Source organism: Cygnus olor, chromosome 9, assembly GCF_009769625.2.
Source record: "Cygnus olor isolate bCygOlo1 chromosome 9, bCygOlo1.pri.v2, whole genome shotgun sequence".
NCBI lineage: Eukaryota > Metazoa > Chordata > Aves > Anseriformes > Anatidae > Cygnus > Cygnus olor.
The window spans coordinates 4,472,993-4,497,922 of NC_049177.1; the positions used below are offsets into that span (position 1 = coordinate 4,472,993).

The window sequence follows — 24,930 nt, forward strand, 5'->3', positions numbered from 1 at the left end:
GCCCCAGCGCCGAGCCGGGGCGATGGTTTTGTGTGACAAGCACAGCCCGTGCCCTGCCCTCCCTTCAGTCCCACGGGCTCTGGGGGGCCCCACTGGTCCCCACACCGGGCGTTTGCTGGGAGAAATGACCAAAGCTCTGCACCCCATGCACGCCCCAGGCTGGAGGCCTGCTGGGATGTCCTAGGGGTGTCCGTGGGATGCAAATGTCTTTGCTGGTCTCTGTCTTTCCTGGGTGATACCAAATTTTTATATAAATGTGTACCTGTGAGAGCTGACGCTCACCAGTGTGGCAGCTGAAATGTCTGTTGGCTGCCCGTGCTGTGGCATCCTCTGTAGCACATCCCGTCCTTGCCCAGTGTTGGGTGCAGCTGGTTGTGCCCACTTGGCTTTTGTGGAGCTCAGCCTAAGTCCCTGTATGTTTCTCCTGGGCCTGAGAGAAGGAGAAAGAGGGTTTTTGGTTTTTTGTTTGTTTGTTTGTATGTTTTCTTGCACATTACATCCATCTGCTGAAAGGGACAGCATAAGAAAACAAGTCCAGAAGGGCTGCCCGCCACCCTCAGGGTCAGAAACCCTCGCAGAGAGCCCAGCAGCAGGTAGTGTGGATCCCCCCTACCTCCTCAGTGGTCCAGGAGCTGTTTGTGGTGCCGGCATACTGCTTGTCCCCGCAGAAGCGAAGGCGTCCTTCCTCACCTTAGTTACCTTACAGACGAGCACATCAGGCTGGCTGCTCAGTCACAGCCTACAAGGTAACTAAAAATAACCCCAGTACAAGCACACCTCTGTCATTGCAATCACTACAACTGTAACTTACTCTGTGATTACCCATTATTTTTTTCCACCCAAGTTTTACCCACGTAAACTTGCTGTCGATATGAATGCAAATAATGTGACACTATAATGACAAATCAGGGAGATAAAGCTGAAGAAAATAGAAGAGGATTAGATGCCACATTCTGTAAGAACTGTATATTTTTGTGTATTGCTTTCAAAATACATTAAATAATACTAATTTTAGCTTTATAAAACTTGAATCGCTAGAGAGGTTTGCAAATTAAATAAGTACTTTAGTATCTTTTTCTTATGGTATGTATAACACCTAAATAAGCAATCTGAAGATTTTTAGTAACAAAGTTAAGTAACTATCAAAAACATTTGGAGATGTAATTTGGGTAAGCTATCCAAAACTCAGATTAATGCCTGTATACTAACTCTATATTGTACAAGATAATTCATATTGGAATTGAATTTGTGGTCATTGCTTTAGCCCTTCTGCTGGCTAATGAATTGATTCTGCTATTTTTTCAGGTCTTTTTGGCATGATGAGAGAAAATTGGATAAAGACTATTCAAGTCAGGATTGTTTGCAAGCAGGTCACTGGTGGCCCTTTGCAGTCCATGGACCACAATGTGTCCCAGTCACCTTTGCCATCTCTAGTTGGACAACAGAAGACTTCCAAGTAAGAGAACAGAACGTAATGAGGTAGAAGTCTTTTAATATCCTTCTGGTGTGATTTTTTTTTTATTGTTATTCTTTTGGCTCAATGTAAGCAGTACTACAATTCACAAAGTTTTGGAGAGCAGCAGCTATTTCTGTGTATAACGACCAGTCTAATCGGAGACAGAACACCCTACATGTTTCTGTATCTCAGCCCACTCTGTGTCAAATGAAGACAACAGTACTCCCTCTCTCAATCTGTTTGTGTGGTCCAGGAACATAATCTCTCCTGGTGCAGTGTATTCAGGTCTCTCAGTGTGTACCGACACTTGCTGACCCATTGCAGTGGTCTAGCACTGGAGCAAAATGCCACCTGCTATGGCCAGTAAAGGGTATGTAAAAGAGAGTTTAGACAAGACTTCTTTAGTTTCAGAGGATTTCTTGCTTCCCCGAACAATTAGGGTGGATGGGGATAAGTTCAGGCAAAACTGGGCACTGTTATTTTCCTGGTTTCTATCCTATGAGACTATAACCCTTTCTGTGAGGGCACATGATGCCTTCATTTGAAGTATGTTTGGAAAGTCCTCAGTGGTCTTCATCTGTGCAGAGCTTTTCCATCTTCCTGTAAGCAGCTCAGTGCCCAGTGCTGATGTTGGGCTGGAGACTAGGTCAAGTACTGATCGAGCGTATCTGCCCCTTATGAGTGGCTAATGTCACGAGTCTGGAAGCTAAACAGTGGCCTAAGTACTGTTCTGCAACCCCTGTGAAGTTCTGAAGCCTTCCTTGCAGTTTTTGAGCACTTGTGTCTTAAGTTTCTTCTGCCTTTATGTCAAAAGGTCCATTAATTCAGAAGGGTGGTGCTGTGGCCTTACCAAAAAAGATATTCATCTGTACCTGACAAAAACAATTATACCTAGAGCCAATTTTCCCTGGCCTTTTGTTGTGCTTGTACCCAGCTAGTAATAAACAACATCCTTGAGCTCAGGTAGTTCAGCAAAATAAATGAGCTGTCTGCAAGAACTGGATACACTTTTTTTCTTCAATTAGATGAGAAGTGAAAGTCAGCAATAAAGCTATTTATAACTTCTGGTTACGGCCTTGAAGAATGTAGTCACAGACTTTCTCAGTCTGTGCATGCAAGGGCATCCTCCTTTTTGCTACTTTTTCTTTCTGTTGTGCAATTATTAGCAACAGTGAAGAGCCATATGCTAGTTGCTGTGGTGTAGGGACTGCTCCCGTAACTGTCTGAGCAGATCACATTCTAAACATTTCAGTCTGAAGCCCAAAATACCACTGCCGTAACAGAATACTTTCTCCAATTTGTTGCCAGCAATCTCTCCTACTGAAGACCCCCAGTACACAGTCCTTATTAGTACGCTTGCTTTAAACATAGCCTCACATCCGTTGTTCAGATATCACGTGCTCATGTTTGTCTTGAATTAGCCTGCAGTGACTTACCGGTGACTTGAAGAGAAAAAGGATCTGTCCTTTGACCAAAGGAAACCAAAAGGGAAATTTTATGTGTTGGTAGGCTTCTAGTACTTCATGCTACTAAAGCATGAAGACAGCTGAAGCAGAGTTTAGATTTTGAATAAAAATAAACACAGAAGATGTGCTGCCCTGCATAGTTTGGATGGCTCCAGTTTTTGCAAGATATATTTAAGAACCCCAACGTTATATCTGAATTCTTATTAAAGAATCTGGCCAAAATTTAAATGTTATCAATGTGGACTAACTCAGTTTCAGAGAAATCACACTCCTGCAGGCTTTGCTCTCAAGAAGGCTTTCAAAAACCCAGCTCCTCTGGTTAACAGTTAAGCTGAGCTGGAGATAGAAGACTGTGTCAATAGTATTCAAATCATCTTTGCAAAACTGTCAGGAAAAGTTATTGGCTTGGGTCCAAAATCTATTCACAAGTGCCCTTTACCACACTGGAGGGGAGGGGATTTAAGAAATGAATGATTTGTTCACAGAGCTGGATAGCCTTTGGCATCGTTCCCTTTCCCTCTTCTTTCCATGTATGCTGCCCATGTAGTTAATCTCTTCCTGTGTGTGAATTGCTCTGCACTCCCCTGGCATTTCCCTTCCTGGGCATTATTCTTTTCTGAGCCTGGGGAAATCAGGGCTGCATCAGTGAAAATATGTGTAATGCAAAGGAGAAATGGACCCTGTGTTTACATTTGCTGCATGAAACTTTAAATAGAAAGTCTTTGTCCGTGTTCCTCTGGGCATTTTCTTTAGCTTGTCTCTTTTATCACTACTTACATTCAGCAGTGGGTATCCAATATCTTTGTTTTCTAGATAGAAAATAGCTCATTACTGGTATTTTGGCCTCTGATTGCTAGTTAATGAAATTTGTTCCAGCTTTAACATCACTGCAACAAGCTACAAAGAATCATTTGTCTTCACTGCATGGGCCAGGCTCATTTCTGCTGTAGCTCATGGGCAGCACAGTTATCCAGGAGACTAGAAGAATGCAGTAGAGAATAATGCAAAAACATGGGTAAAAGCCAAGGCTCATCAATCTTTGGTGCTGTGGTATTACATCTGTATTGTACTCAAAGCCATGCAGCTTGAACATATTAGCATATGAAGCTGGTCGATTGCTTTCTGGGGTCTTGCTCTTTTGGAAAAGTAGCTACAAACTTAAAGGTGCTCAGGTCAAGAGAAGAAATAGTTTAATACTGGCTGGCACAGGCTGTGCTGTTGGGCAAGGTTGTATCTGTGGAGCCTGTGGTATACTTCTCTTCCCTCCCATCAGCTGTCCTTCCCGGAGCTTGAAAAAGAAGGCATTTGGGTACTGTTCATGTCACCTGTAATCTGCTATGTAAATAAAAAGAACCTCCAGGGGCACAGTTCAAGAACTCAAAGCAATTCTGCAACATGTCCCCAGCAATGTTAAATAAACAATATCAGGTAAATGCTGGCACTAGTTCTATATGAACTTAATATTGTTAGAAACTCCTGCTTTACTTTTGGAAATGATAATCCATCTATCCTCCATCGTGGCATGTTAGACGCCTGTGGGTTTTGTTCTGAAGAGGTGGACTCAGGTTTCCTGTGGCATCGGTCTTAGTTGCACCTATAACTGTTAATCTGCAAATCTTACTCAATAAACTGATGGTTTTTCTTTCCTCTTTTCTGAGTTCTCTCTCAGCCTCCATCACATCTGGCCTTGTTTGAATCGAAAACCTCTTTCATCTAGTGAGCTTTCTTCTTGACTACCCTTTCCCTCTGAGCCACCTTCCACAGATACTTTCGTGGTACTTTAAATGTAACTTTCAGCTTCATTCCTGTTTGTTCTCCTCCTGGTAATATTTGTAATAGGAATTATTGTATAACGTACCTAGGTTTATCATACCATTAATAACAAATATGTTTGCTTAGATTTTCTGGGTTTGGACCTGAACTGTAAGTGATTCTTGTGCCGTATCTTTGACTGAAAAATACTTGGAAAATACTTCAATTCTGTGAAAAGGTGCAGATTGCTGTCTCTTTTTACAGATAGCCGCAAACCTTTACAGCCTTGGGGGGGCACAAGCCCAGCACAGGCTTGGTTTTCAGAGGACTACAGCTCCCAGGATCCCCAAGAAAAACAGTACCTGAGCTTTGATAGTGATGCACTTTGGGAAAATGGGAAGGTATACAAAAGTTTCCCTTGCATAAGCAAGGCAAGTTTGCAAGTAACTAGGGAGAGGTAAATGGGGAGTGGTAAACTCTCCTGAAAAATCCAGGTGGAAATCTGTGACAATAGGAGAGACGTCCCAAGGGCAGAGAGAGGCGGGTAAAAGGGCTCTAAGGCAGCTCTGTATGTTTATTAAGTAGAAGGGTGATTAACCAGGAGTTTTTAAATATTCAAGCAGGGATGGCTAACAAGGTAAAAGAAAGTAAATTCTAAGGAAGAATTTTAGCTTCTCGTGAAGTGGAAAGAAATGCTACGGGAAAGGGAAGACTGAAAGAATAAGGTGCTTCTCTCCTTGTCCGGTGCGTGCTGGTGTGTCTTTAAACGCACAGTGGGTTGAAGACTTGTGTTCATCCTGTAAAGGGATGGGAAGGTGATAGGTGCTGGTTGGTCCTTAGAACACCTTTATTTGTTGTAATGGACTGTACGAGGGGTAAGGACTTGCTTGGAGAGTTAAAGTGACCCACCTGTCTGCAGTAGGGTGAGTTGGTAGGATAAAAAACCCAGATACAGACTAGCTGATAGCAAGTGGAAAGAGGCACTGTAACAGCCTCATGCTTTCTGTCTCCGCCTACAACTGCAATCTCCTTTTTGATCTCTCCCTTTCGAAACTGTAGGTGTTGGTGATGATCTAACTGGCACCTGACTCGCCAGCCAGCTGTCCTTGGAGGGCTGGGTAGGGATGAGTGCAGCTGTGCTCCGCGATGGGGAGTGGCCGTTACACTGGCGGATCCCAGTGGAGGATTATCCAAACATCTCCATGATTTTCCTTTCACCCTGGAAATACCCCCTGCAGCCAATCAGCCATGAGCAAACTTGAAAGGCGCAGTCTGTTGAAATGATGTGCAGAGCAGAGAAGCACTAAACTCTACTCCACCAAGAAACGAGAGAAACCATCCTTCTCATGTGCATTCCAAAGTTGTGTTGTCAGTCTTCCTTGTCTATCTCTATACAGTGAATTTGTATTGTAATGCAGGAAGGTCCTGCCTTACAGGACCAAATCAGAATAAATATAACCAAAATAACTGTAATTAGATGTTTGAAAAGATTCACCACAAAGTTTAAATTGTTGGCCTGATTTCTGTTGTGGCTGATTACACCAATCCTCAGTAACAGAAGGTACCTTTTGCAAACTAGCAATGGTTAAAAAAAAAGAAAGAGTAATCTTAATAGTCCAGACTACCTACTGAAAATGCACTGTACCATTTTGTTCTGTGTAGGATGTACTGTGTCTGCCCAATAGCTTTTATGAGTTAATTTGGGAACAATACCAGTCTTTGCTCTGATTTGGGATTTGTGCTTGGTTTTGCACTGTTTTGGATGTAGACGTACAACTGTGACTTAGAGATTTTTAATACTAAATGTGGAGCTATATATATTTGAGATTTCCAGCAATACCCCTTACAACTGCTTTTTCCTTTGATAATTAGATTTGCCAAACCTAATGTTTTGCAACCTGACTTGGACCATATTGATTTCAGCAAAAACGGTTCTATACAGTCACTCTTTGAATGAGGCTGGGGAATAACGTCTCTCTTTTATTTTAAGATGAATGATTTTGTTGAAAGGCTATTTTTGTTTAGAGTAAGAACTTTTATCTGCACCACTCTGTAGTACACTTGAACTAGTCCTGCCCCAGCTGGATGAAGCAGCTTAGTTTTAGCAACAAAGAACTTGACAAAGACACTGAAAGCTGTCCAAGAAGTGAGATAAATAGCCTATGCTTAGCTCCAGAATCAGAACCAACCAGTTAGTGTGCATCTCCCATGTTTCACTGCAGATTTGTTGTATGCTTGGAAACTGGCATTGTCCTTGTGATGGATGTAGTGGAAATCTGCCCAAATCTGGGAAGGTCTTTGGCCTTTAAAAAAATAATTTGCAAGTGCAGCTGCCCCCTTACTGTGGTGTGCCATCCAGTTTTGCTTCTCACTCCTGACCAGGACTGCTACATTTACTGCTGAGAGCAAGGGAAATCCCAGTCATGGTCTTTCATGGAGGGGGGAGCAAGAGCTGGGGTGAGACGGCTGTGGAATTAGTGAAGTGGGATGAGGTAGCTATGCATGTGTAAAAGAGGAGCTGTACTGTAATACAAATTACAGCTCAGAGGAGCAGTGCTAACTTTGGCTACATGGAATAATATAGAGATGACAGCAAATGCACTGTAATTTGTTTGTGTGGACAGCAAACACACTGCAATTTGTGTGCATGTAACTGTTTCAGCGCATGCAGGATATGTCTGTCTGAGTAATTTCTCCTCTCTGCAGCACGCACTGCAGTGCCTGAAGCCCCTAAAGGAGAGTGCCGTGGCTTTGCCTGCTCCTTTGTTGCTGCTTGGTGAGTTTCCCCCGTTCTTTTTTCCCTTCTTTTCCCTACTCTGACAGAATAGCCTGCTGGGAAAGGGGACGCCTGGTATTTATGGAGCACAGCAATGCAAACAAACAGCTCCAAATGAACCTTGACTAGGAAAATCTGTGCCACACAGTGGGTGTTATGTGCAAGTGGCTAGAAAACGTGGCCACGCTGGTGAGGAGCCCTAAGGATCAGGGCTCTTCTCAGTCTTTTACCAGTGATTAACCATCAGCAGCATCTGTGAGAAATAGATTAAAACTAGATTGTTAATTAGCTTAAAATGTTAATTTATTTCTGCCTGATGGGCCTATGCTCTGTACAAAATAATCATCAGTTAGTAGACAGAGCTGTACCACCTCTTTCAAAGCCTTTTATAAGGGATACTTGTAATGCAGGTGGATGGTGTTGTCCATATTTTCCTAAGGGAAAACAGAAAAGCAGTGCAACATGCAATGTGGTTGTAGGGGAGATGATTCAGCATATAGCTCCAGAGCTCCTGGTCAACAGATCTGTACTCTGGACCTTGTTTTGTTAGCTGAAGTAAACTAGTGCAGATGTAAAGCTGGAGAGATGTAAGTTTATTACTGAGAAACAGAATCATTAAGCAGCTAATTGAGAGGAGGCTAGCTCCAACTTGTCCAGCTGCTCTGTCCCAACAGCTTGTCTGATGGTGTAATACATGAAAAACAATAGTAATCTTGCTGTCCAGTGACATGTATAGTCTAGTTATTATAATCTTAACTACAGCTGAAAGCAACACGCAGGAAGGAATACCACAACTAAAGTCAACCCCAATCTAACAACAACTCTTTCAAAGGATTGGCCATTAAGACGACAGTCTCCAAGTTGCATTGGCTTTCTTTGCTTAGCAGATTTCCTTTTGCTGCCCGTAAGCCAACAGTTTCATTCCCTGTTTTGTCCTGTGGCAGCATCCAGTTACCAAAAGCTGTAATGTAGTTCTAGGCACGGAACTTGTTGGGACTTCTGGTGCTATAGGCACTACATCTTCTCTCACCTCACCTTTAGGTACAGTTATGAAGAGAAGGTACCATTGCCTGCTTTCAAATCTAAGGCAAGAGAATTGTTAATTAGGTTTGAGGCTGCTTTTCTAATATAGCCTCACATCCTCAGCTATATGCTATATGGCTTATATATATGGCTTGATTCCTGTGCTTTGAGGGTAGGGGGAGAGAATTATGTAATATTCTGATGCCAAAACAGCGCCTGGCCACGAGCAGCAGGCTGCTGCCATGGTGCAGGGTGCCCTGACTTTGTGCTGCTCTGACAAGGGCTGTTTGTCACGTAACTATCTGAACAAGCCGTCCCTCATTCAGGATTGTTCTTATGACCACAACGTCTTCTTGTGCATTGCAAACACTTCCTTGCACAATGCTTTAACAAGGGGAAAATGAGGTAGAACTGTTTGAACATCTATTCAGCATCAGAAAAGTAACCCTGAAGAATCTTTCAAATCCATACTTGTCACCAAATTATAATTAAGATGCTGGATTACCCAACAGAGCTCTTGATTCATAGAACTAGCACTGTTGAGCACCAGAAAAATAATAGATTTTATTGGGTAATCTATGTGTTTGGACGCACAATCCTTTAAGCTAAGTCATTCCTGTGGCCCTGAGAAATCCCTGAATGACAATTTCTGACATTACCACAAGTCTTTATTAAAACGCAGAGCAAAATCCTCCACATTTCACCTATCAAGTAATACCAAGGAGAAAACACTGTGAGGAAAATCCTGCTTTAATGGTTAAATTAATGTCAAGTTAAACCAGTAATCTTTTTTTTTTCCTTATGGTTGTGTAAATAAGACCTGGGCTGAGGCTGCTGACCATGGCCTCTGCCAGCCAGCCTGGCCCCGGCTCGCCACGTGCAGCAGCTGGGCTCCCACGGATGCCATGTGCCAGTAGGCCTGAAAAGCACATTAAGTTTAATTAAATGTTTAAGTTTCAAGTTTAAAAGGCCTCCACAAATACATGTTGGTAATGTATGTTATTATAAATGATGAGGCGGGTCTTGAAATATGTATTGTTGTTAAGCAAACTAAAACTACTGAGAATGAATAAATATATATGCATGTATGTCTGTGTGTGTATATATATATGAATATATATATATATGTTTATTTTTTAAGAAAGGCATCTGGTGCAATTAACAACTGTACAACAGTGACAGCACTCTGCCTGCTTGGGTTTCTGTTCAGCACCGTGACAGTTTCAAAGACCTCGATGTCTGAAGCAGCTGCGCGCAGGAGGAAGTTGGTGCACAGAAGTTGGTGCAAAGAGTTTTGATCAGAAGGGAAAATCCTAAAAATAATTTCATAAGCTAATGCTGACACACATGTAAAGAGCTTGGCAGATGTACATAAAGGATTGGTTAGTATGGTTTAGACTTCTGGGCAGGGAAGGTTGACTTAGATTTTCTTTTTTTGGTGACAAATATCTAGGAAAGAAAGGAAAAATAGAGGACATGAAGAGAGAGTTTTAATGGTTTAGGCTCTACTGAGATACGACTAGAAAAGCTTGGATGTCTTGGTGGTAAATAACATTTTTTTACTGCTTCCATCAACCTTTCTAAGACAGGACCAGGAGCTTCCATCTTAGTAGAATCTTACCACCAATATTTGCTGTATATATCTTAGAGCTAGATGGGTATATTCTTAGCAAGCTGCTGTTCAGAGTTTTGAAGAACATTTGAGGCATTTTCTGAACAAGCTGTGGGCATGGATTCATAGGATGGTGTTTGTGCTTCATTTTTTTCCCCGTTGTTAACCTGTGTCCTCTGCATGTAGAGCCCTGTAGTAATATTTGGTTTTTCAGCAGCCCTTCTACCAGAGGAAAGGAGGCAAGTTCCCCAGCTTTGTAATAGGAAACAGGTACCTACAAGAGCAAATACACTGCAAGGTTTAAGCAACCTTTTGGAATGGGAGAGCAGTGCATAAACATCATGCCAGGGGAGGGGAAATCAGAGGCATCCAGCACGCCAGTGCACGGAGGCATCCAGTGTTACAGCTAGAACAGGCCTGAATGCTGAAGTAATAAAGCCACCCAAATATGAAGATCTAGGGAGTGAATCAGCATGTCCTTCCAAACTTGGAAACACATCATTTTCTCGTGTAGGCTTATGTACCACCCCATAAGGTTTAGTAGGAGGCTCACAGAAGCCTGGAAGACTTAATGTTCCCTATGGAAAGAATTGCATCTATTTCACTATCTCATTTAATTTCAGCTATTTATCCCTCTTCAGAACATACTGGCTTTCTAGTAAGGTTTTAGGAGTTTGACAGAAGGTATGAAGAGCTGGACTTTGATTCTTCTTTCTAGGCGCCTTCCTACAAATACTATTAAGCAGCTCAGAATATCATAATACTTCTCATAGGCATATATGTGTTTTCTTGTCAGTAAACACCATATGTCACTCTTTAATAAGTCCAGTATTGTATTTACTGGGACCTGAGCGTACATGGTAACACAGTCCCTGTGTATAGTGCACCACATATATGTTATGCAAAACTTCAGTAAACAAGTATTTTTTAATCTTTTCTCCCTCTTTTGGAAATGAACTTATTTATGTGTCATTTTCTTATCCACAGTGAGGAAGTGTTTGGGATGTGTTATTGAAAGGATGCATTTGAGTAAGGGCTTTTTTGGATTTCTGGTTGTTCACTGGAATAATTCCCTGAAGTCAGAGGAGTTCTGAAATGTGAAAGCAAATCCAAAAATAATACAAAATAATAATTAAAAAAAAAAAAAAGCCACTCTCCCTGAGTGAAAATCTATGATAAAATGAACCAGCCTTTTAACTAATTACAAAATTCTTTAGATATGTGTCTTGAAAGGCAACGGTGCCATTGGGCTGATTGATGGGGCTTGTGAAATGATCTTTAAGACTTTCCACTCTGATCAAAAATCTTCTCAACTCCTAGCAGTCCAGCTGGCCCAGAGATGGAGAGAGAGATGTCTTCGTAGATCCTTGGGATGTGTTCAAAAATGCAGTCTTTCTTTTAGTCATGTAAGTATATATGTCTTTGGTACTTTTCCAGCCACTCACTTAAACTTGACTGTGTATTGAGCACTAGGTGTTAAAGAAATATACTTGTCTTTAAAGCTAACTAGAAAAGGATTTTCGTTTGTTTAATTTAGAAGTTGGCATTCTGCCTCATACTTTTTCTCGTTGCTAATAGCAGGCAATTTCAATCTCTGTCAGGTCCTGAGAACTGCTACGGGAACTGAGTGCACAAGAGGAAAGGATTTACACCTTTCCATTTGGCTGACATAGCCTAATTTGGCAGGAAAAAAAAAATCTTTGGCACTCCTGGTTTTAAGAAATTTGCAAACCAAGCAGGGTTTGCTGAGCTGTTGTCTGATGTCTAGGAGTTGCTAAACTGTGATAGCATTTCAACAGCAAAATGGCTACAATAGAAGGTGCATTACTTCTATTGTTTCTAAAGAGCCTTGGGAACATCTTAGAATTTTCTTGCTGTTATTTTCCTGAACAATCTGGTACTAGAGGCAAAGTTTGCAGTTAACATTCATCCCATGTGTTTTCCATTTATGCACACATTTGTTAAATTCCTCTTCTGCTAAGATGCCTACTTGATTTAAAAAAAAAAAAAGGGGGGGGGGTGGCGGAAATCTGAGGAAGAGAATTCTTGGATGTCTTTAGTGAAGGTCAGTGCAAACCCGGGCAAGTGTATGGGGAAAGCCCAGCTTCTGGCATCCACGGTGCCATCTGGGTACTGGTCCCGGCAGGGACTGTCCCTGTGCCTGCATCTCCTGACCCCTGTGGAGATATGCGCTCAGTGACTCAGGGAGCACAGGCTGGAGCCTTAACGACAAACGTGTTTTGTCACAGGCAAATGAATGAGAATTATTCCTAATATGTGTCAGTGTGCACAATTGTCCTGCACATTGCAGCTGTCAGAAATACCCCTTATGATAGCCTCTGAAGTGAAATTGATGGAAATATTAAGTAATGTTGATTAAAAACGGAAATTGTGTCATTTTGAAAATGCCAATTTATTATGACTGTTTCACAACTTTCACTTTATATATATATATATATATATATATTAAAGTCCTAAAACCAGCAGAAAGTAATGAATCATATAACTGAATCTGTATTACTGGTTGACAAAGGTCTCTGAAGAGAGCACGCACCTTCCTGTAGTTGTTATAACTCTTCAATTAGAAGAATCAAAAAAATAGGAGAAGATTAAAGGTAAGCAATTTGCAGGATTTTTTATTCCTCCACTCCCAGATAGGCATGGCAGGATCATATTGAACTGCAAAGGAGATAATTATATTAAAGAAATCATTCTTACCGTCTTAAATTGTATTAAATTTACTACTAGTATCCCCTGTCCATACTGAACCAGAAGCATTTTACAGATGCATATTTTCTTTACCATGGTATCAAACTTGATGTTTGTCAAATTAAGGAGTATCATCGATATGTGCAATAAAAATGATTTTGGGGAGTGCTAGGCACAACTTGCATAGCTCATCTGAAGAATATTTCTTGGCTTATGCTATATAGGCTGAATCTGCAGACTCTCTAACGGCATTTTAAATTGAATTAGTGATTTTAATAACTACATGAATAAAACATCCCCCAGCCAGGCAGCTGGAGCCAAATATGCTTTGAGATCTGGCCACAGCACATTTCAATCCCTAGAAAGAATTTAGGTCAGAAAGAAGCACTATGCAATGTGATTGCCAACCTGAGTATCACCTGCAAAACCTGTTACTGTTGTTCAAATATTTTCTTTTATCAGCACAGCAGGCCTGGATAAAGTACATTAGTAACAATGAACCTCAGTTAATATGCACTACATATATTAGGAACATTTTGCCATACATCTGATACGCCCATCCTGGTAACAAGGTCTTGCATAGACACAGATTTGCATTCTAGTCGTGTGCAGCTCTTCACCCGTTATGATCTTGTGTTGTTTTCTCTGTGCTTTATCTTCTAACGTCTTGAGAAACTGTAGCTACTACCTCTGAGTGGGTCTGTTACCAGGCATTAGCATGCCGTGTCCTCTCACCAGGACAGTATTTATTTAGGTATTTCCTGAAGGTAAAACCAATAACTTACTGGCATCAAAAGCTTATCCTTACATTGCATCCATGGCACAGCTATTCAGAGAGCCAGGCTCAGATCACGCAGGCCTGATTTATCAAACCCACTGGGCTCACTTCACAAGAGAGCTGTGCAAGTTCAAGGTGTCTAATACGTGATTTTTTGCTCATGTACTTTAGGGCTCCTTTCAGACCTAAAGTCCAAGAACCACAATCCCAGTCCTGAAATCACACCTTCCTTCCTGCCACACCTTCCCCATAACCTGCCTTATCTATGTCATTTACAAGCTTTTTTGAAAGAGACTGTCTGTATTTCGTTTTGTGTGTGCTTGCCTGGTGCTAGATATGAGTATTGTTTGTTGGCCCTTAGATAACAATGTAGTAAAGCTGATAGCAATAATCTTCTAGTTAAAGAATGGTGTCTGTTGAAAGCTGTGTAAAGGCTGAAGAACAGTTGTGATTTTCATGAATGTTTCACATTTTTTATGCAGAACTAAAAAAACAGGCAGTTGTACTGGGCAGCCGGCTTAAGGAGTTTGTGGCCATGTCCCAGCACCCAGATCACAAGCCCCTTTGGCTGTTGAAAGCCTTCCTCCTTCAGCCTCCAGTTCTGCCACCTGCACAGCTTGGCCAAAAAGGTGCGTGTGTCTGGGGAATAAATGCACGCTACTTGGCTTCAGGCAAGGTCATTTAGGTTAGTTCAAACAGCTGACAAAGGTGGGCTTGTGCCACGCAGCACGCTTTGTCCAGGGTAGATCTGGGAAACAGTAGCATGATTCTGACCTGTGGAGCTACAGGAAGAGGCCTGATTTGTGGGAGTGACCATTCCATCCTTAGGCTGCAGAGCCAGGTCTGGAAGAGGATGTTTACTAGCAGCCTCAAAAACAATGAGTGTTTTCTGTGGCTACAGTCACGTGGCAATTGTAGAAATGGCTCTGTGGCAATCACAGACGTCCATTCCCATCCATAAACTGGAAATTACTGTCTTCCTCGTACAGCTCAGATGTCCAAATAAGTCATCTGGACACTCCTCGTGTCTTTCAGGGCAAAGGCAGCAAGGTCAGCGAGTGCTGGCAGAACTGATGTGAGTTCATCCACCTGACCTTGTGCTGGGATTTGCACTTGGAATTTTTTATACAGCCTTCTCGGTGCAGTAGGGCTGACTGGACAGCTGCTGTGGAGCGATGGCAAACATCTGGATGTCTGTCACATCTTAAACAGGCCCAGCTGCTTCTCCAGTACATACCTGAGCCCAGACTGAAGATCCATCACGTTGCTCCCCGAGGCTTTCCATGGCAGTGTGAAGGACCTGGAAAGTATGCAAACAGCATCTGAGTAGAGACTTCTCCTGTGCAGGAGTAACTTTACAAACAATGCACATATTTAAGACGAGGAAATTTCCACGTGGGAAACTAGAGTTTGTGCCTGAATGTGAAATGGCCACAAATGCACCGGCATTTTAAGAATGCGAGCTGACCGAGTCTCTGTCACCTAACTAACAGGAAGCCTGAAAGCAGCTGAGGCATGAAAGTCAGTGACAGCCACAAGCACGGTAATCTCTGGGAGCGTGACTGCACAATCTCTGAACCAGGTTTCTCCCTCACCTCTCAAAGCGACTTCTTTGACTCCCAAAGAAGCTGAGTTGGTACTGAGAAACAGGATCCCAGGAGAAAAAAGATCTGTCGGCCCCCCCGGAGCAGGTATTCCCTGCCAGCACCGCAGTCCGGTCGGCGAGTGCCACCGAGCGGCTTCGCTGCCCGCTGGGTCTGCTGCGGGCAGTGCTGCCGAGTGAGCACCTCAGTAAATCTGGGGCTCCTGCTTTGGAAGCAAGTGGCATTAGCTCGTCCGACAAAACATGCCCTGTTTAGACTCAGGCTTTACCTGACTGCTCAGGAATATAATTACCCTGTCAACCACTTTCCAGATGCTTTATCCACCAGGATTAGGACCCCCCAACCTTTTGATGCATCAGTGCACCATGGTGCTACTGGTATGGCTTCTTAACTTTCACGTGGGGTGGTGCACAATATTTTTTTCTGTGGTTTGTAACAGAAGCTTTTTTTTTCTGAAAATTTGCCTTGAGTGTTTTGAAGCATCTGTCTCTTTCAGGCCATCTTCTGATGCGTTGTGTACGTGCTTGTTCCCCTCTAAGAGCAGATAAAATGAAGCGGTAAGAAAAATTTCTGAACCTGAACCATTTGTCTTACCACACCACTGCAGCTTTCACTGTTGGTTGCAACTGCTGTAGCATGGATTTTTATTTTTATTTTTTTTTGTAATGTGAGCACAAACCACTTGTTCTGACCAAATCTCATGTCATGCTGCTGAAAGCCTGTACAAACTCTCCACATGACAGTGAGACAGTGGAGTCACAGCTAGAAAATGGGGCTAACACAAGAGCCTGTCATTTCTCAGGGTGATTGCAGCACAGTAGTGAGGACACAGGCATTTGTGCACTTACACTGCACTGTTGTAGTCCTTGTTTGACAGAGACCATGGCGTAGGGCACAAAAAAGAACCAAAACAGTCTGCGCAGTAGTTGCAGCAACTGCTGCCATAGGAAGAGCTGCAGTACTGGGGAATTACAGGCCATCAGTCTGCCAAGGTATTTTGCAGTCATATTGTGCAAAATGCCTGTCAAAGGCACACATTACAGCCATGAATTTGCACTTGAACTGAGACTTGAGTTAGCCTGTTAAGGACTTCATTATTATTCCATGTATTATTCCAGCAACCTTGAAGTGGGTCAGGTACTAGAAGGGAAGCCAGTGCTGGTTGGACAGCATTAATTTTTGTTATTATGTGCATTGTCTGGTTAGACCTGTTTTTAAAATGTGCCACTACATGACGTGCTTGTTACAGCAACCTCAGCATCTCTCCTGCCAGGCCCCCGCACACGGCGTGCAAGCAGTCCGGAGCCGGGGCCGGGCTGGCTGGCGGGACTGCAGGCAGCACACAGGGCTCTGGGGGAGAGCACGGGCACATCAGCACAGGTTTTGTCTGAGTCAGGTCACTGATAGATAAAATAGGGCTGAGGTAATGCCTCAGCATCTCTTTTCCTTCCTGCTTGCAAGAATATTTGGAAGTATTTTAGTCTGTTTTGATTTTGGAACTGTTGAGCTGTTTAGGCTGTCATATTTTAGCATTTACTCTATTTGTGGTGTCATTCAAATGCAACATGAATTATATTTAAGCACAGCCCGGCCAAATGTTCTAAGCAGTGAGTTTCTGTGGAGGAGCAAGCAAATAACCTTATGCTGCCTGTTTTCATTCTGCACACCTCAGGCTTTGTGCTCTGCAGGAACAAACACCGCTGGCTGCGTGTCAGGGACCAGCCCAGCTAAGCCCCACAGCTCCCACGTACACCAAATCAGCCACTGAGATATTATTTTGATTTGCAGGGGAGGGACTAGGACAAGGCACTGTAAGTATACGTTTATCTGGTTGTCCTGAGCTTTGTTGTTCTTTCAAGTGATTTGGAGTAAGGTTCTGGTTTTGGCAGAACAACTTTTGGCAGAATCCTCAATACGATCTATTCATAACCACCCTGTGGTTCATTCATTTGATGCTGGTTTTGCTGGTGCATATCTCTGAAGTGTTAAAAAAATACAAATTTTTCCTTAGGTTGTACAAGTTGTGATGAAAAGAGTGATTCTTTTATTGTATCTGCCAAAATAGGACCATGGGAAAGTGAGGGGACTGTCTTATAGCAACCGTTAGTGCATCACACATTCATGCAAATCTGAAAGCGGCCATCGCATGCAAAGTGTGCAAGCATGTACAAAAAAAGAAAGCATATACCCCCTAGTCAGGACTTTAAAGAGAGAGAACTCACTGTATTTCTCACACAAACATGCAAAAACTATTTTGTTTCTTTTTTTTTTTTGCAGGATGACCTTACAGAGAGGTCAAGCCCTGAAACGCTTGCCCCTGTGTTTGCAGTCAGGCGTTTAGGTGCTCTGCAGAGCAGGATTGGGTCATTCTGTTTCCTCCTGTGATAGAAATCGCATTTTTCTTTCTCCTTGTGTGTTTCAGTAGTCAAATATCACCGGTGGTTGTGAGGGTAAGGGAGTATGCAAGAAAGACCTGAAAATATGTATGGATGATTCCTCAGAAGTGAAGTTTACTTCCAAAACATCCTAGATTTGGTGGAGCACGATCAAGCCTTAACAAGGAAAAAATCACCATGAAATAAAGAAATGTTATTCCCAAAGGTATAGAGAATGCTTTTCTGTATGTTAAACAAGGGCCATGTTCTGCTTTTAAAGGCCTGATTATGAGGATGTAAATTAAGATTGATTCTCATGTAATGTACTCTTCGCTTTCTTCTAAAATTCCTGCTGCACTTTGCATGACTCAGATAAGTGCTAAATCAGATTATACAAGCAGTGTTTAAATAATTAAAGATTTGTTGCCACCTTCAAGATAAACATGTCAATGAGAAAGGTCATCCTTCTCATTCAGGTGAATATATTCTGTATGGATTAGCAGGCACCTGAGGAACTTCCATTACTGTATTTGGTGATATCACTGATATCTAAAAGCGGAGGGTTGAGGGGAAAATAAAAATAAATAAATTAAAATGGTAAGTGACTGCTTTGGATAACGCTGACTTTTTCTCCACACAGTACAAGTTGTTTGGGGGGCCTTCATACCTCATAGCTGCCTGTGGTTGTGATTAGCAGAAAACGAGTATAGGGTTGTTGCAATGCCCAGACTTGAACTTCCAAGAAGGAAGACCATTCTCCTCCACACGAACCGTTACTTCAGCGCAGGAATAACAGAAGATATGGAAGATCTGTATGTCAGATAGCTGAGATGACCTGGTTCCAGGCGGGTGGCTACCTCTTCCTATGCTAATCTGTCCCTTCTCCACCCATCTGTCTCATTTCTGTCTTTGACCCACCTAGAATTAATATTATAAGCACTCAATGAACCTCTAAATTAGTTCTTTGTGTAAGCTCAAAGCCTTAATTTTCATCAAAACTACCTTTTGTGCATTATGTATGGAAATAGAAATTTTGCACTAAAAAAAATGGTAGTTGTCTCCACCTTGGACAGTCACAGAACAGACCTCAGACGTGAAGGGAGGAGCTACGGGTGAATTTCTGTACAGGAGATATCCCCACTGGATCATAAATCTGCACAAAAAGAAGTCTCAGACTGCAATTTCAGCTTTTAATAATGAAGTTAGCACTAGCAACACGTGTGCTGGGGTGCTGTATTGGTAAGCTGATGGTGTAAAATAAAGCTCCTTGACATGAGAATTGAGGTATGAGAGCAATTTGACTTTTTTCAGCCTACTGTGCCAAACTGAGCGGCGAGTAAGGATGAGTCAGCACTTTTCTGACTTTGAGATAAAAACATGCGTGAGGAGCAACTCGGATGGAGAGAAGGGAAGCGGCTGATGTCTGTGGGCTGCTGTATGCGTAAGGCCAGGACGAGAGGAAGCACAGGGGCAGTAATTAGAGAAGTTAATCTACAGCAATCCACAGTAATGGGTACAGGAAAAGCACACGGGCATTGTTCTCAGCTGTCTGCTTTGTTGGGAGAAGACAGGCCAGATCCTTAAACAGCTCGAGGGAAGAGCTTTGGGTCTGTAATGCGGGGCCGACTCTGTTGCAAAGTAACGTTTTCAAAACGTAAACTGGGTTTCGCCACCGATTTCCAGCCCACTTCTGTTTTGGGGGCCTTTTCGACAAAAGCCAACCCCAACACTTTTCAGAAGACGTGGTCTTGGCTGTCCCAGAACGGGAAAAAGACAAAAAAAAAAGGGGGCACGCCGCGCTCCGCCGGGGCGGTGAGGGACTGAGGGGCCGCCAGGGCCCGAGGCCCCACTTGAGGCCGATCCGGGTGAGGCCCAGCCTCCTCCCCACGCCCCGCCCCCTCCCCGCTCCCACCAATCAGCGCCGCCCTCTCCTCCCCCCTCCCCTCTCCGTCCCCTCCGCCGCGGCGGTGACAGCTGGGCGGCGCTCTCGCGAGCCTTCCGCCGCTCTCGCGAGAACTGCGAGGCTCCCCCCCCCCCCGCCCCTCCCTCCCTCCCTGCCGCCCCCCCGCCCCGCCCCGCCCCGCCGCCGCCGCCGCCGCCCCCGCGGCCGGATCCGGATCCGCGCCTCGCTGCTGCCGGGGCGGAGGGGAGGGAGCGAGGGGCGGAGGGAGAGCAGCAGCTCCGGCGGCAGCAGCAGCAGGAGGAGGAGGAGGAGGGGGAGGGAAGGAGGGGGGCTCCCGGCCCTGCGCACTGCGCGATGCTCGGCCGCCATCGCGGCGGAGGAGGAGGCTGAGGGAAGCGCCGCCACCGGAGCGCGGGGCCTGCACCGCCGCCGCCGCCTCGCCGCCCCCCGGCCCGGCCCGGCCCGGCCCGGCCCCTCCCGGCCTCGCCGCAGCCCCGCAGCGCAGGGCGCCGCCAGCGGCCTCCCCGCACCCGGCCTCCTCCCCCCCCCCCGCCTCCCGGCGCCCCTCCGGAGAGGGGAGGCGCCGCCGCCGCCGCCGGCCCCGAAGATGTCGAACCTGAGCAAGGGGACGGGCAGCAGGAAGGACACCAAGATGCGGATCCGGGCCTTCCCCGTGAGTACCGCGCATAGGCCGCGGGCACGGCCTCCGCGGGCCTCGCCGCCCCCCCCCGCACACACACACACACGCACACGCACAGGCCCCGGGGGGGCCGGGCTGTCAGCGGGCCGCCCGCACCCCGGCGGGAGCCGAGGGGCCGGGGGGAGGCCGGGGGGGCGAGGGGAGCGCTCCCCGCCGCTCTGCGGGGCGGGGGGCCGGCGGCCGGCTCCTTTGTTTTCAGGGGAAGGGCCTCCGGGCGGGAGGAGCGGGCTGCCTCCGCGGCACGGGCTAACCCCGGAGAGTGGGGGCCCGGGGGGGGGCTGCCCCGGGGGAGCCCGTGCCGTGCCCCGCGAGGGGGCTGGAGTCGGGGGGCTGTAAGGTGCGGGTGGCAGGGCGCCGCTTGGGCAGGGGCTGGGACTGTAAACACCTCGGCACAGGTAGCTCGCGTGTCCCGCAGAGCCGTCCCCGTGGTTTACACAGGGGAACGATCCGGATTATTAATTTATGCCGCCATAAAGCTCGCCGTGCTCTGACAGCTGCTTCAATTAAAGCTCGCAGCAGAATAACAACTCCGCTACTGTTAATGGCGTGGAGGAGCGAGAGAAATCGAAAACCTTCGCTCAGCCCAAGGACCGCCAGGAAGCGCGTGCATGTGTGTGTGTTCATAGGTGCCTATGTTAAAAGGGAGATACTTAGTTGAGTCACTGGCTTGTAAGGTTTAGCGTAACTTCTTGATGTTATGTCTGATCCCAGTAGGCAGTAGTACAGAGCTACTGTGCCTTGCCTTTATAAAGAAACTGGACATACCTGTTTATCCTAGTTCGCTGGCAAGGAATATATCAATAAATTTGCTTCATCAGAGATCTCGCTGATGAAATTAGAGAATTCTCTATATTTTCAACAGCTTGTTCAGCTATAGCCATCTGACTTACTACTTTCTTCTTACTCTTCCCTCTGCTTTTAATCATTGACGGTTGCGTTTAGTGGTAAAAGTCAAAATAAAAAAATGAACTGTGAAATGTGAATTTTAGCTGATGAAAGGTTTTTGATTTCTAAATTACATAGTTTTTTTAAAATAGTCTTTTCCAAGAATGTCAGGTTTTTTTTAGGAAATTTTATGTCATAGAAATAAAGAATTACTTCAGCGTGGCCAGGGCGTTACTGACAAGTAGTAGGAAAATTGTATAGAAAAAAAAATGATAAAAACTGTGTGTATGTTTTATATTGAACTACACCCCCTAAAAAATAGCATTCTTCTAATTTGATAAACAGATTCAGTTATCTCAACTGTGAATATGTAGCAGTGGTTCAGCCAATAAAGGGCAATTTAGCAATGGAATAAACTTGAGTTTGTGTTTTATTTGTTTCACTTGTGTAAATGAGCACGTGAAATCAGGTTGGTGGTGAAGAATGCTCATACAGAGCTCTGCTCTTATAGAAATTCAAGCGCTGTCATCATTTTTTTCTTCTGAAATTGTTTTTCCTAGCATTGTTTTTCCTTTTTTCTCAGCTGTTTAAAACAAGTCTAGATTGAAGTCCTAAAATTGAGACAAAAAAATCTCCCCCGAATTATCTTCTCCCTAAAGTAATTCAATAAGTATGTATAGGCATCGAGGCCTGCAGATCTCAAATGTTGGATGATGTCTGTTGACAGCAGTTTTTCAGGTGTTCCCTTCAATAGATTTCTTCTAAGACATGCTGTTGACAATCCTGTTGATGAAGCGTTTATGGAGAAGAAGCATGCGCTTGGCTGAGAGAGCTGGAGGGCTTTATCTTTCCTAATTGCAGAAGGCAATAGCTTTAGTTCATGTAAAAATCTTAACAGAGATTTTGCAGAGACCTAAGTGTTTGTGTATCTTTGGTTCTGCAAATAGTGCCAGCGACTGCAGTGGGATTATTCGTGTCAATGAGGTTACATCCGTGTGCAGGATAGAATCTATATTTAGAACGTGTACTATCTGTACTTCAGTTACTGATCTTCGCTCTTTTATCTCAAATTTGGTGCTTCTGCTCGCTACTGAATCGAGTGCTTTCAGAGGTGACTTTGTGGATTGCTTCAAATTGTTCAATTTGCTTCATATTGATCATCTTCCCACAGTAGGTCTACCTGTTCTAGCTGGATTCTCGCACGGAGGTAGCTACTGACTATTGTATTAAAGTAGAAATAGCCAGATTGGACGGGTAAGGTTCCTGGAGCCCAGCAATATTATGGTAACTCCATCTGTATGCGTTTTACGTGGCATAGTTTATGAAATGTCACGGAATTGTCAGCGATGTAAGTTAATATAGTTTGTAAGATTTTTTTGTATTATTTGGAGTACAGTAGTGTTTTTGCTAAAAGGTAGTGTGTGTATGTGCAAAAAATACAGATTTGATACTGCTACAAAACATGTATTCGTGGCCCCCTGTTGTGGAGACATGCTAGGGGTTGTCTTCCACACCCTCCCCAGCTTAAAGTACTCTCGGGTCTCAGGTGGTCTCGCGCTGCTTAACTCTCAGTGAACCCGCTAGTGCTGGCTAAAGGAATACTTTAAGAGTTCTCAAAACAATCTTGCAGCAAATCTAATGTTGACATGATTTACTTGACCTGTGAAAAGTGGTACCAAAGAGTGACAGTTGTGCACTTGAAGCTCTTGGAGAGATGTCTACAACTGTGATCTAGAGTGTATAATAAATTAGGTTTCCTGCAAGTTTTGTTGTTAGTTAGTGAAAATAATAGCCTTAAATGGGTTTTGATGGAAGAGTTTTAGTAAGTTTAAAAAAAAAAAAAAAAAAGACACATACTTGTTTATTCCTACAAGAATAAACAGTATATGAGAATTCAGGAAGCATTTGGGAATTAGTTTTCAAATTTTATTAAAGTAACATTGAGCTAGAATGAATGAACTTTATTTTCCTTTTAACTCCTGTAAATTGATATGTTAGTGGTCACCGTAAAACTGGTGGGATAGATCTTTCTGAAAACCAGCACGACCTGATATAGGTTATTGGGTTTGATCTTCATAATGTGTGTTTTTTTCCTCAGTGCTTTTAATCATTTTCATTTCCTGCAGAGCTGTCTTCGCTCTCTAGAGCAAGGCTGCAAAATAGTATTTTGTCAGTTCTCAGAACTATCTATTCTGGTGAATCACTATTATATGGTTACATTATGAATTCTGGAAAGCATTTAGACAGATCCTACGCATGCATTTGAGATAGAATGAGTCTTTCAAGTGTGTATATATAAGCTTCACTGATTCATTTTATTTGAAATACTTGTGCCCAAGAAAATTCTCGTTTCATCCAGTCTTATGCAAAAAGGCCACTTTCAACCCAGTTTATCAATTGATGTTACTTCTGAGATTTCAGAACTCTTTCTGAGGAAGAAGTCAGTGGCTTCAACTCTTACATACGAAGTACTATGGCTCACATCTTCATTGGCGTTGCTCCTTTCCCTTCAGATCTAACAGCCACTTGTTCAAGGCTTTGTATAGGCAAAAGGTCCCCGTCCCCACTTCAGGGAGTGCTGACTTCTGTGGTTTGTTTTGAATCTTGGAGAATTTATGATGCAAGTCGATACGAGGTCTGTTAAATTTATGCTGCCAACCTGCAATGTGTAGATCTATCAATTCAAGAAGTTGATGTAAATTTTTTATCTTGCTTGAGCATCTTATAGCAGATAGAGCCTAGAAAACATGTTGAGCTGCAGTTAAATCTCTATACGTTCAGATTATACAAGCAATATTTATTTGTGTTTCTGCTTTGGCTTAACCTTCAGAACATATCTGCTGTATAGCTGAGTGCGAATGGGCAGACATGGAGGACAGGATAAGGACAGAATTGGAGGATGGTTTACTGCAGGCTTTTTCAGCTCTGATTAAAATAATGTAACTCCACTGAGTGCTGCAATTCACAGCGGACCGCCCAGTGAACTTGATGGCTTTCTGTGGTTGGCTTTGTGAATCTCACTTGCTTTAGGTTCTCAAATAAGTATTTGCAAGAGCATCTTGGCTCTTAATCCATATAGTGCATACAGCAGTAATAAGCTAATGTTTAAATTAAATTAATTAAATTAACCAAAATTTTAGTAGGTTTAAAACTTAGAAGTAAAGCAGACCAGAAAATTAAAACACTGTTTCTTATTCAAACAAAACAGGTATTGTTTTGCTATAAACTACAATTACAGAAATATTTGCTGTTTATTGGACATTTAATCTTATGAAAGTCTTCTAGTTTCCACAGATTTTTTTTTTTTGAATTAAATGCTATGTGTTACTTGTAGTATTTTGAGGAGATGCTAACACTAATTCCAAGGTAGCCTTTGAATTGTTGTGGGTTCTTGGTTTTATTTTATCTAACACACTGTAAGTATTTTCTTTTAGTTGTGGTCTAACCTAATCTCAGTAGAAATTCTTAGTTCTGTCGATACTTGGGGTTCAGTCTCAAGTTTTCTTGTTTTTCTCTTGGTAGCTTCTGAACTTTCCTTGTCAGGTCTTAAGTTCTGAGCAGTCATCAGTCCACATGGTCTGAGGTTTGAGTAAGTGTCCCTGAGTGGCAATGAAAAGACAACTGCTGTTTTTGCATCTTGCCTGCGTTTGAAATTCACATGAAAAAATCAAGCAAAGTATAAACCAGAATGCACTGGCATTCTGTTAAAATCTGTTAAGATTTTATACTGGCTGATTCAATCGGTGCTTTTTGAGCGGCTTGGTAGGTTTCTCCACCACCTCACCCTCCCATGGTCGTTTTGTATAGCAGCGTGTTATTAAACAGGAATTACCATTTTTACCCTGCTAGATAGCCATAGGTAAGAGGGCTTTGAGAGCTGCTATAAGACTG

General features: G+C 43.5%; 1 protein-coding gene and 2 long non-coding RNA genes across 3 annotated transcripts in view; 2 read left to right on the forward strand and 1 right to left on the reverse strand.

The window, feature by feature from the left end:
* Window positions 1–37: 37 nt before the first annotated feature.
* LOC121074693 lies at window positions 38–5,858 on the forward strand. Its single transcript, XR_005822495.1, has 3 exons — window positions 38–746; window positions 1,306–1,479; window positions 5,734–5,858. It is a non-coding gene; the product is annotated as an uncharacterized LOC121074693 (long non-coding RNA).
* A 6,714-nt stretch (window positions 5,859–12,572) lies between these two features.
* LOC121074692 lies at window positions 12,573–18,448 on the reverse strand. The gene is made up of 3 exons (XR_005822493.1): window positions 15,168–18,448; window positions 14,810–14,872; window positions 12,573–12,764 (listed from the first exon to the last, which is right to left on the reverse strand). It is a non-coding gene; the product is annotated as an uncharacterized LOC121074692 (long non-coding RNA).
* Window positions 18,449–19,947: 1,499 nt separating this feature from the next.
* CUL3 (cullin 3) overlaps window positions 19,948–24,930 on the forward strand; it is a 55,308-nt gene continuing 50,325 nt past the window's right edge. Inside the window, exon 1 of the mRNA XM_040566922.1 lies at window positions 19,948–20,127. Coding sequence (XP_040422856.1) covers window positions 20,062–20,127 — 66 coding nt within the window. The 5' untranslated portion in view covers window positions 19,948–20,061. The remainder of the gene's footprint in view (window positions 20,128–24,930) is intronic.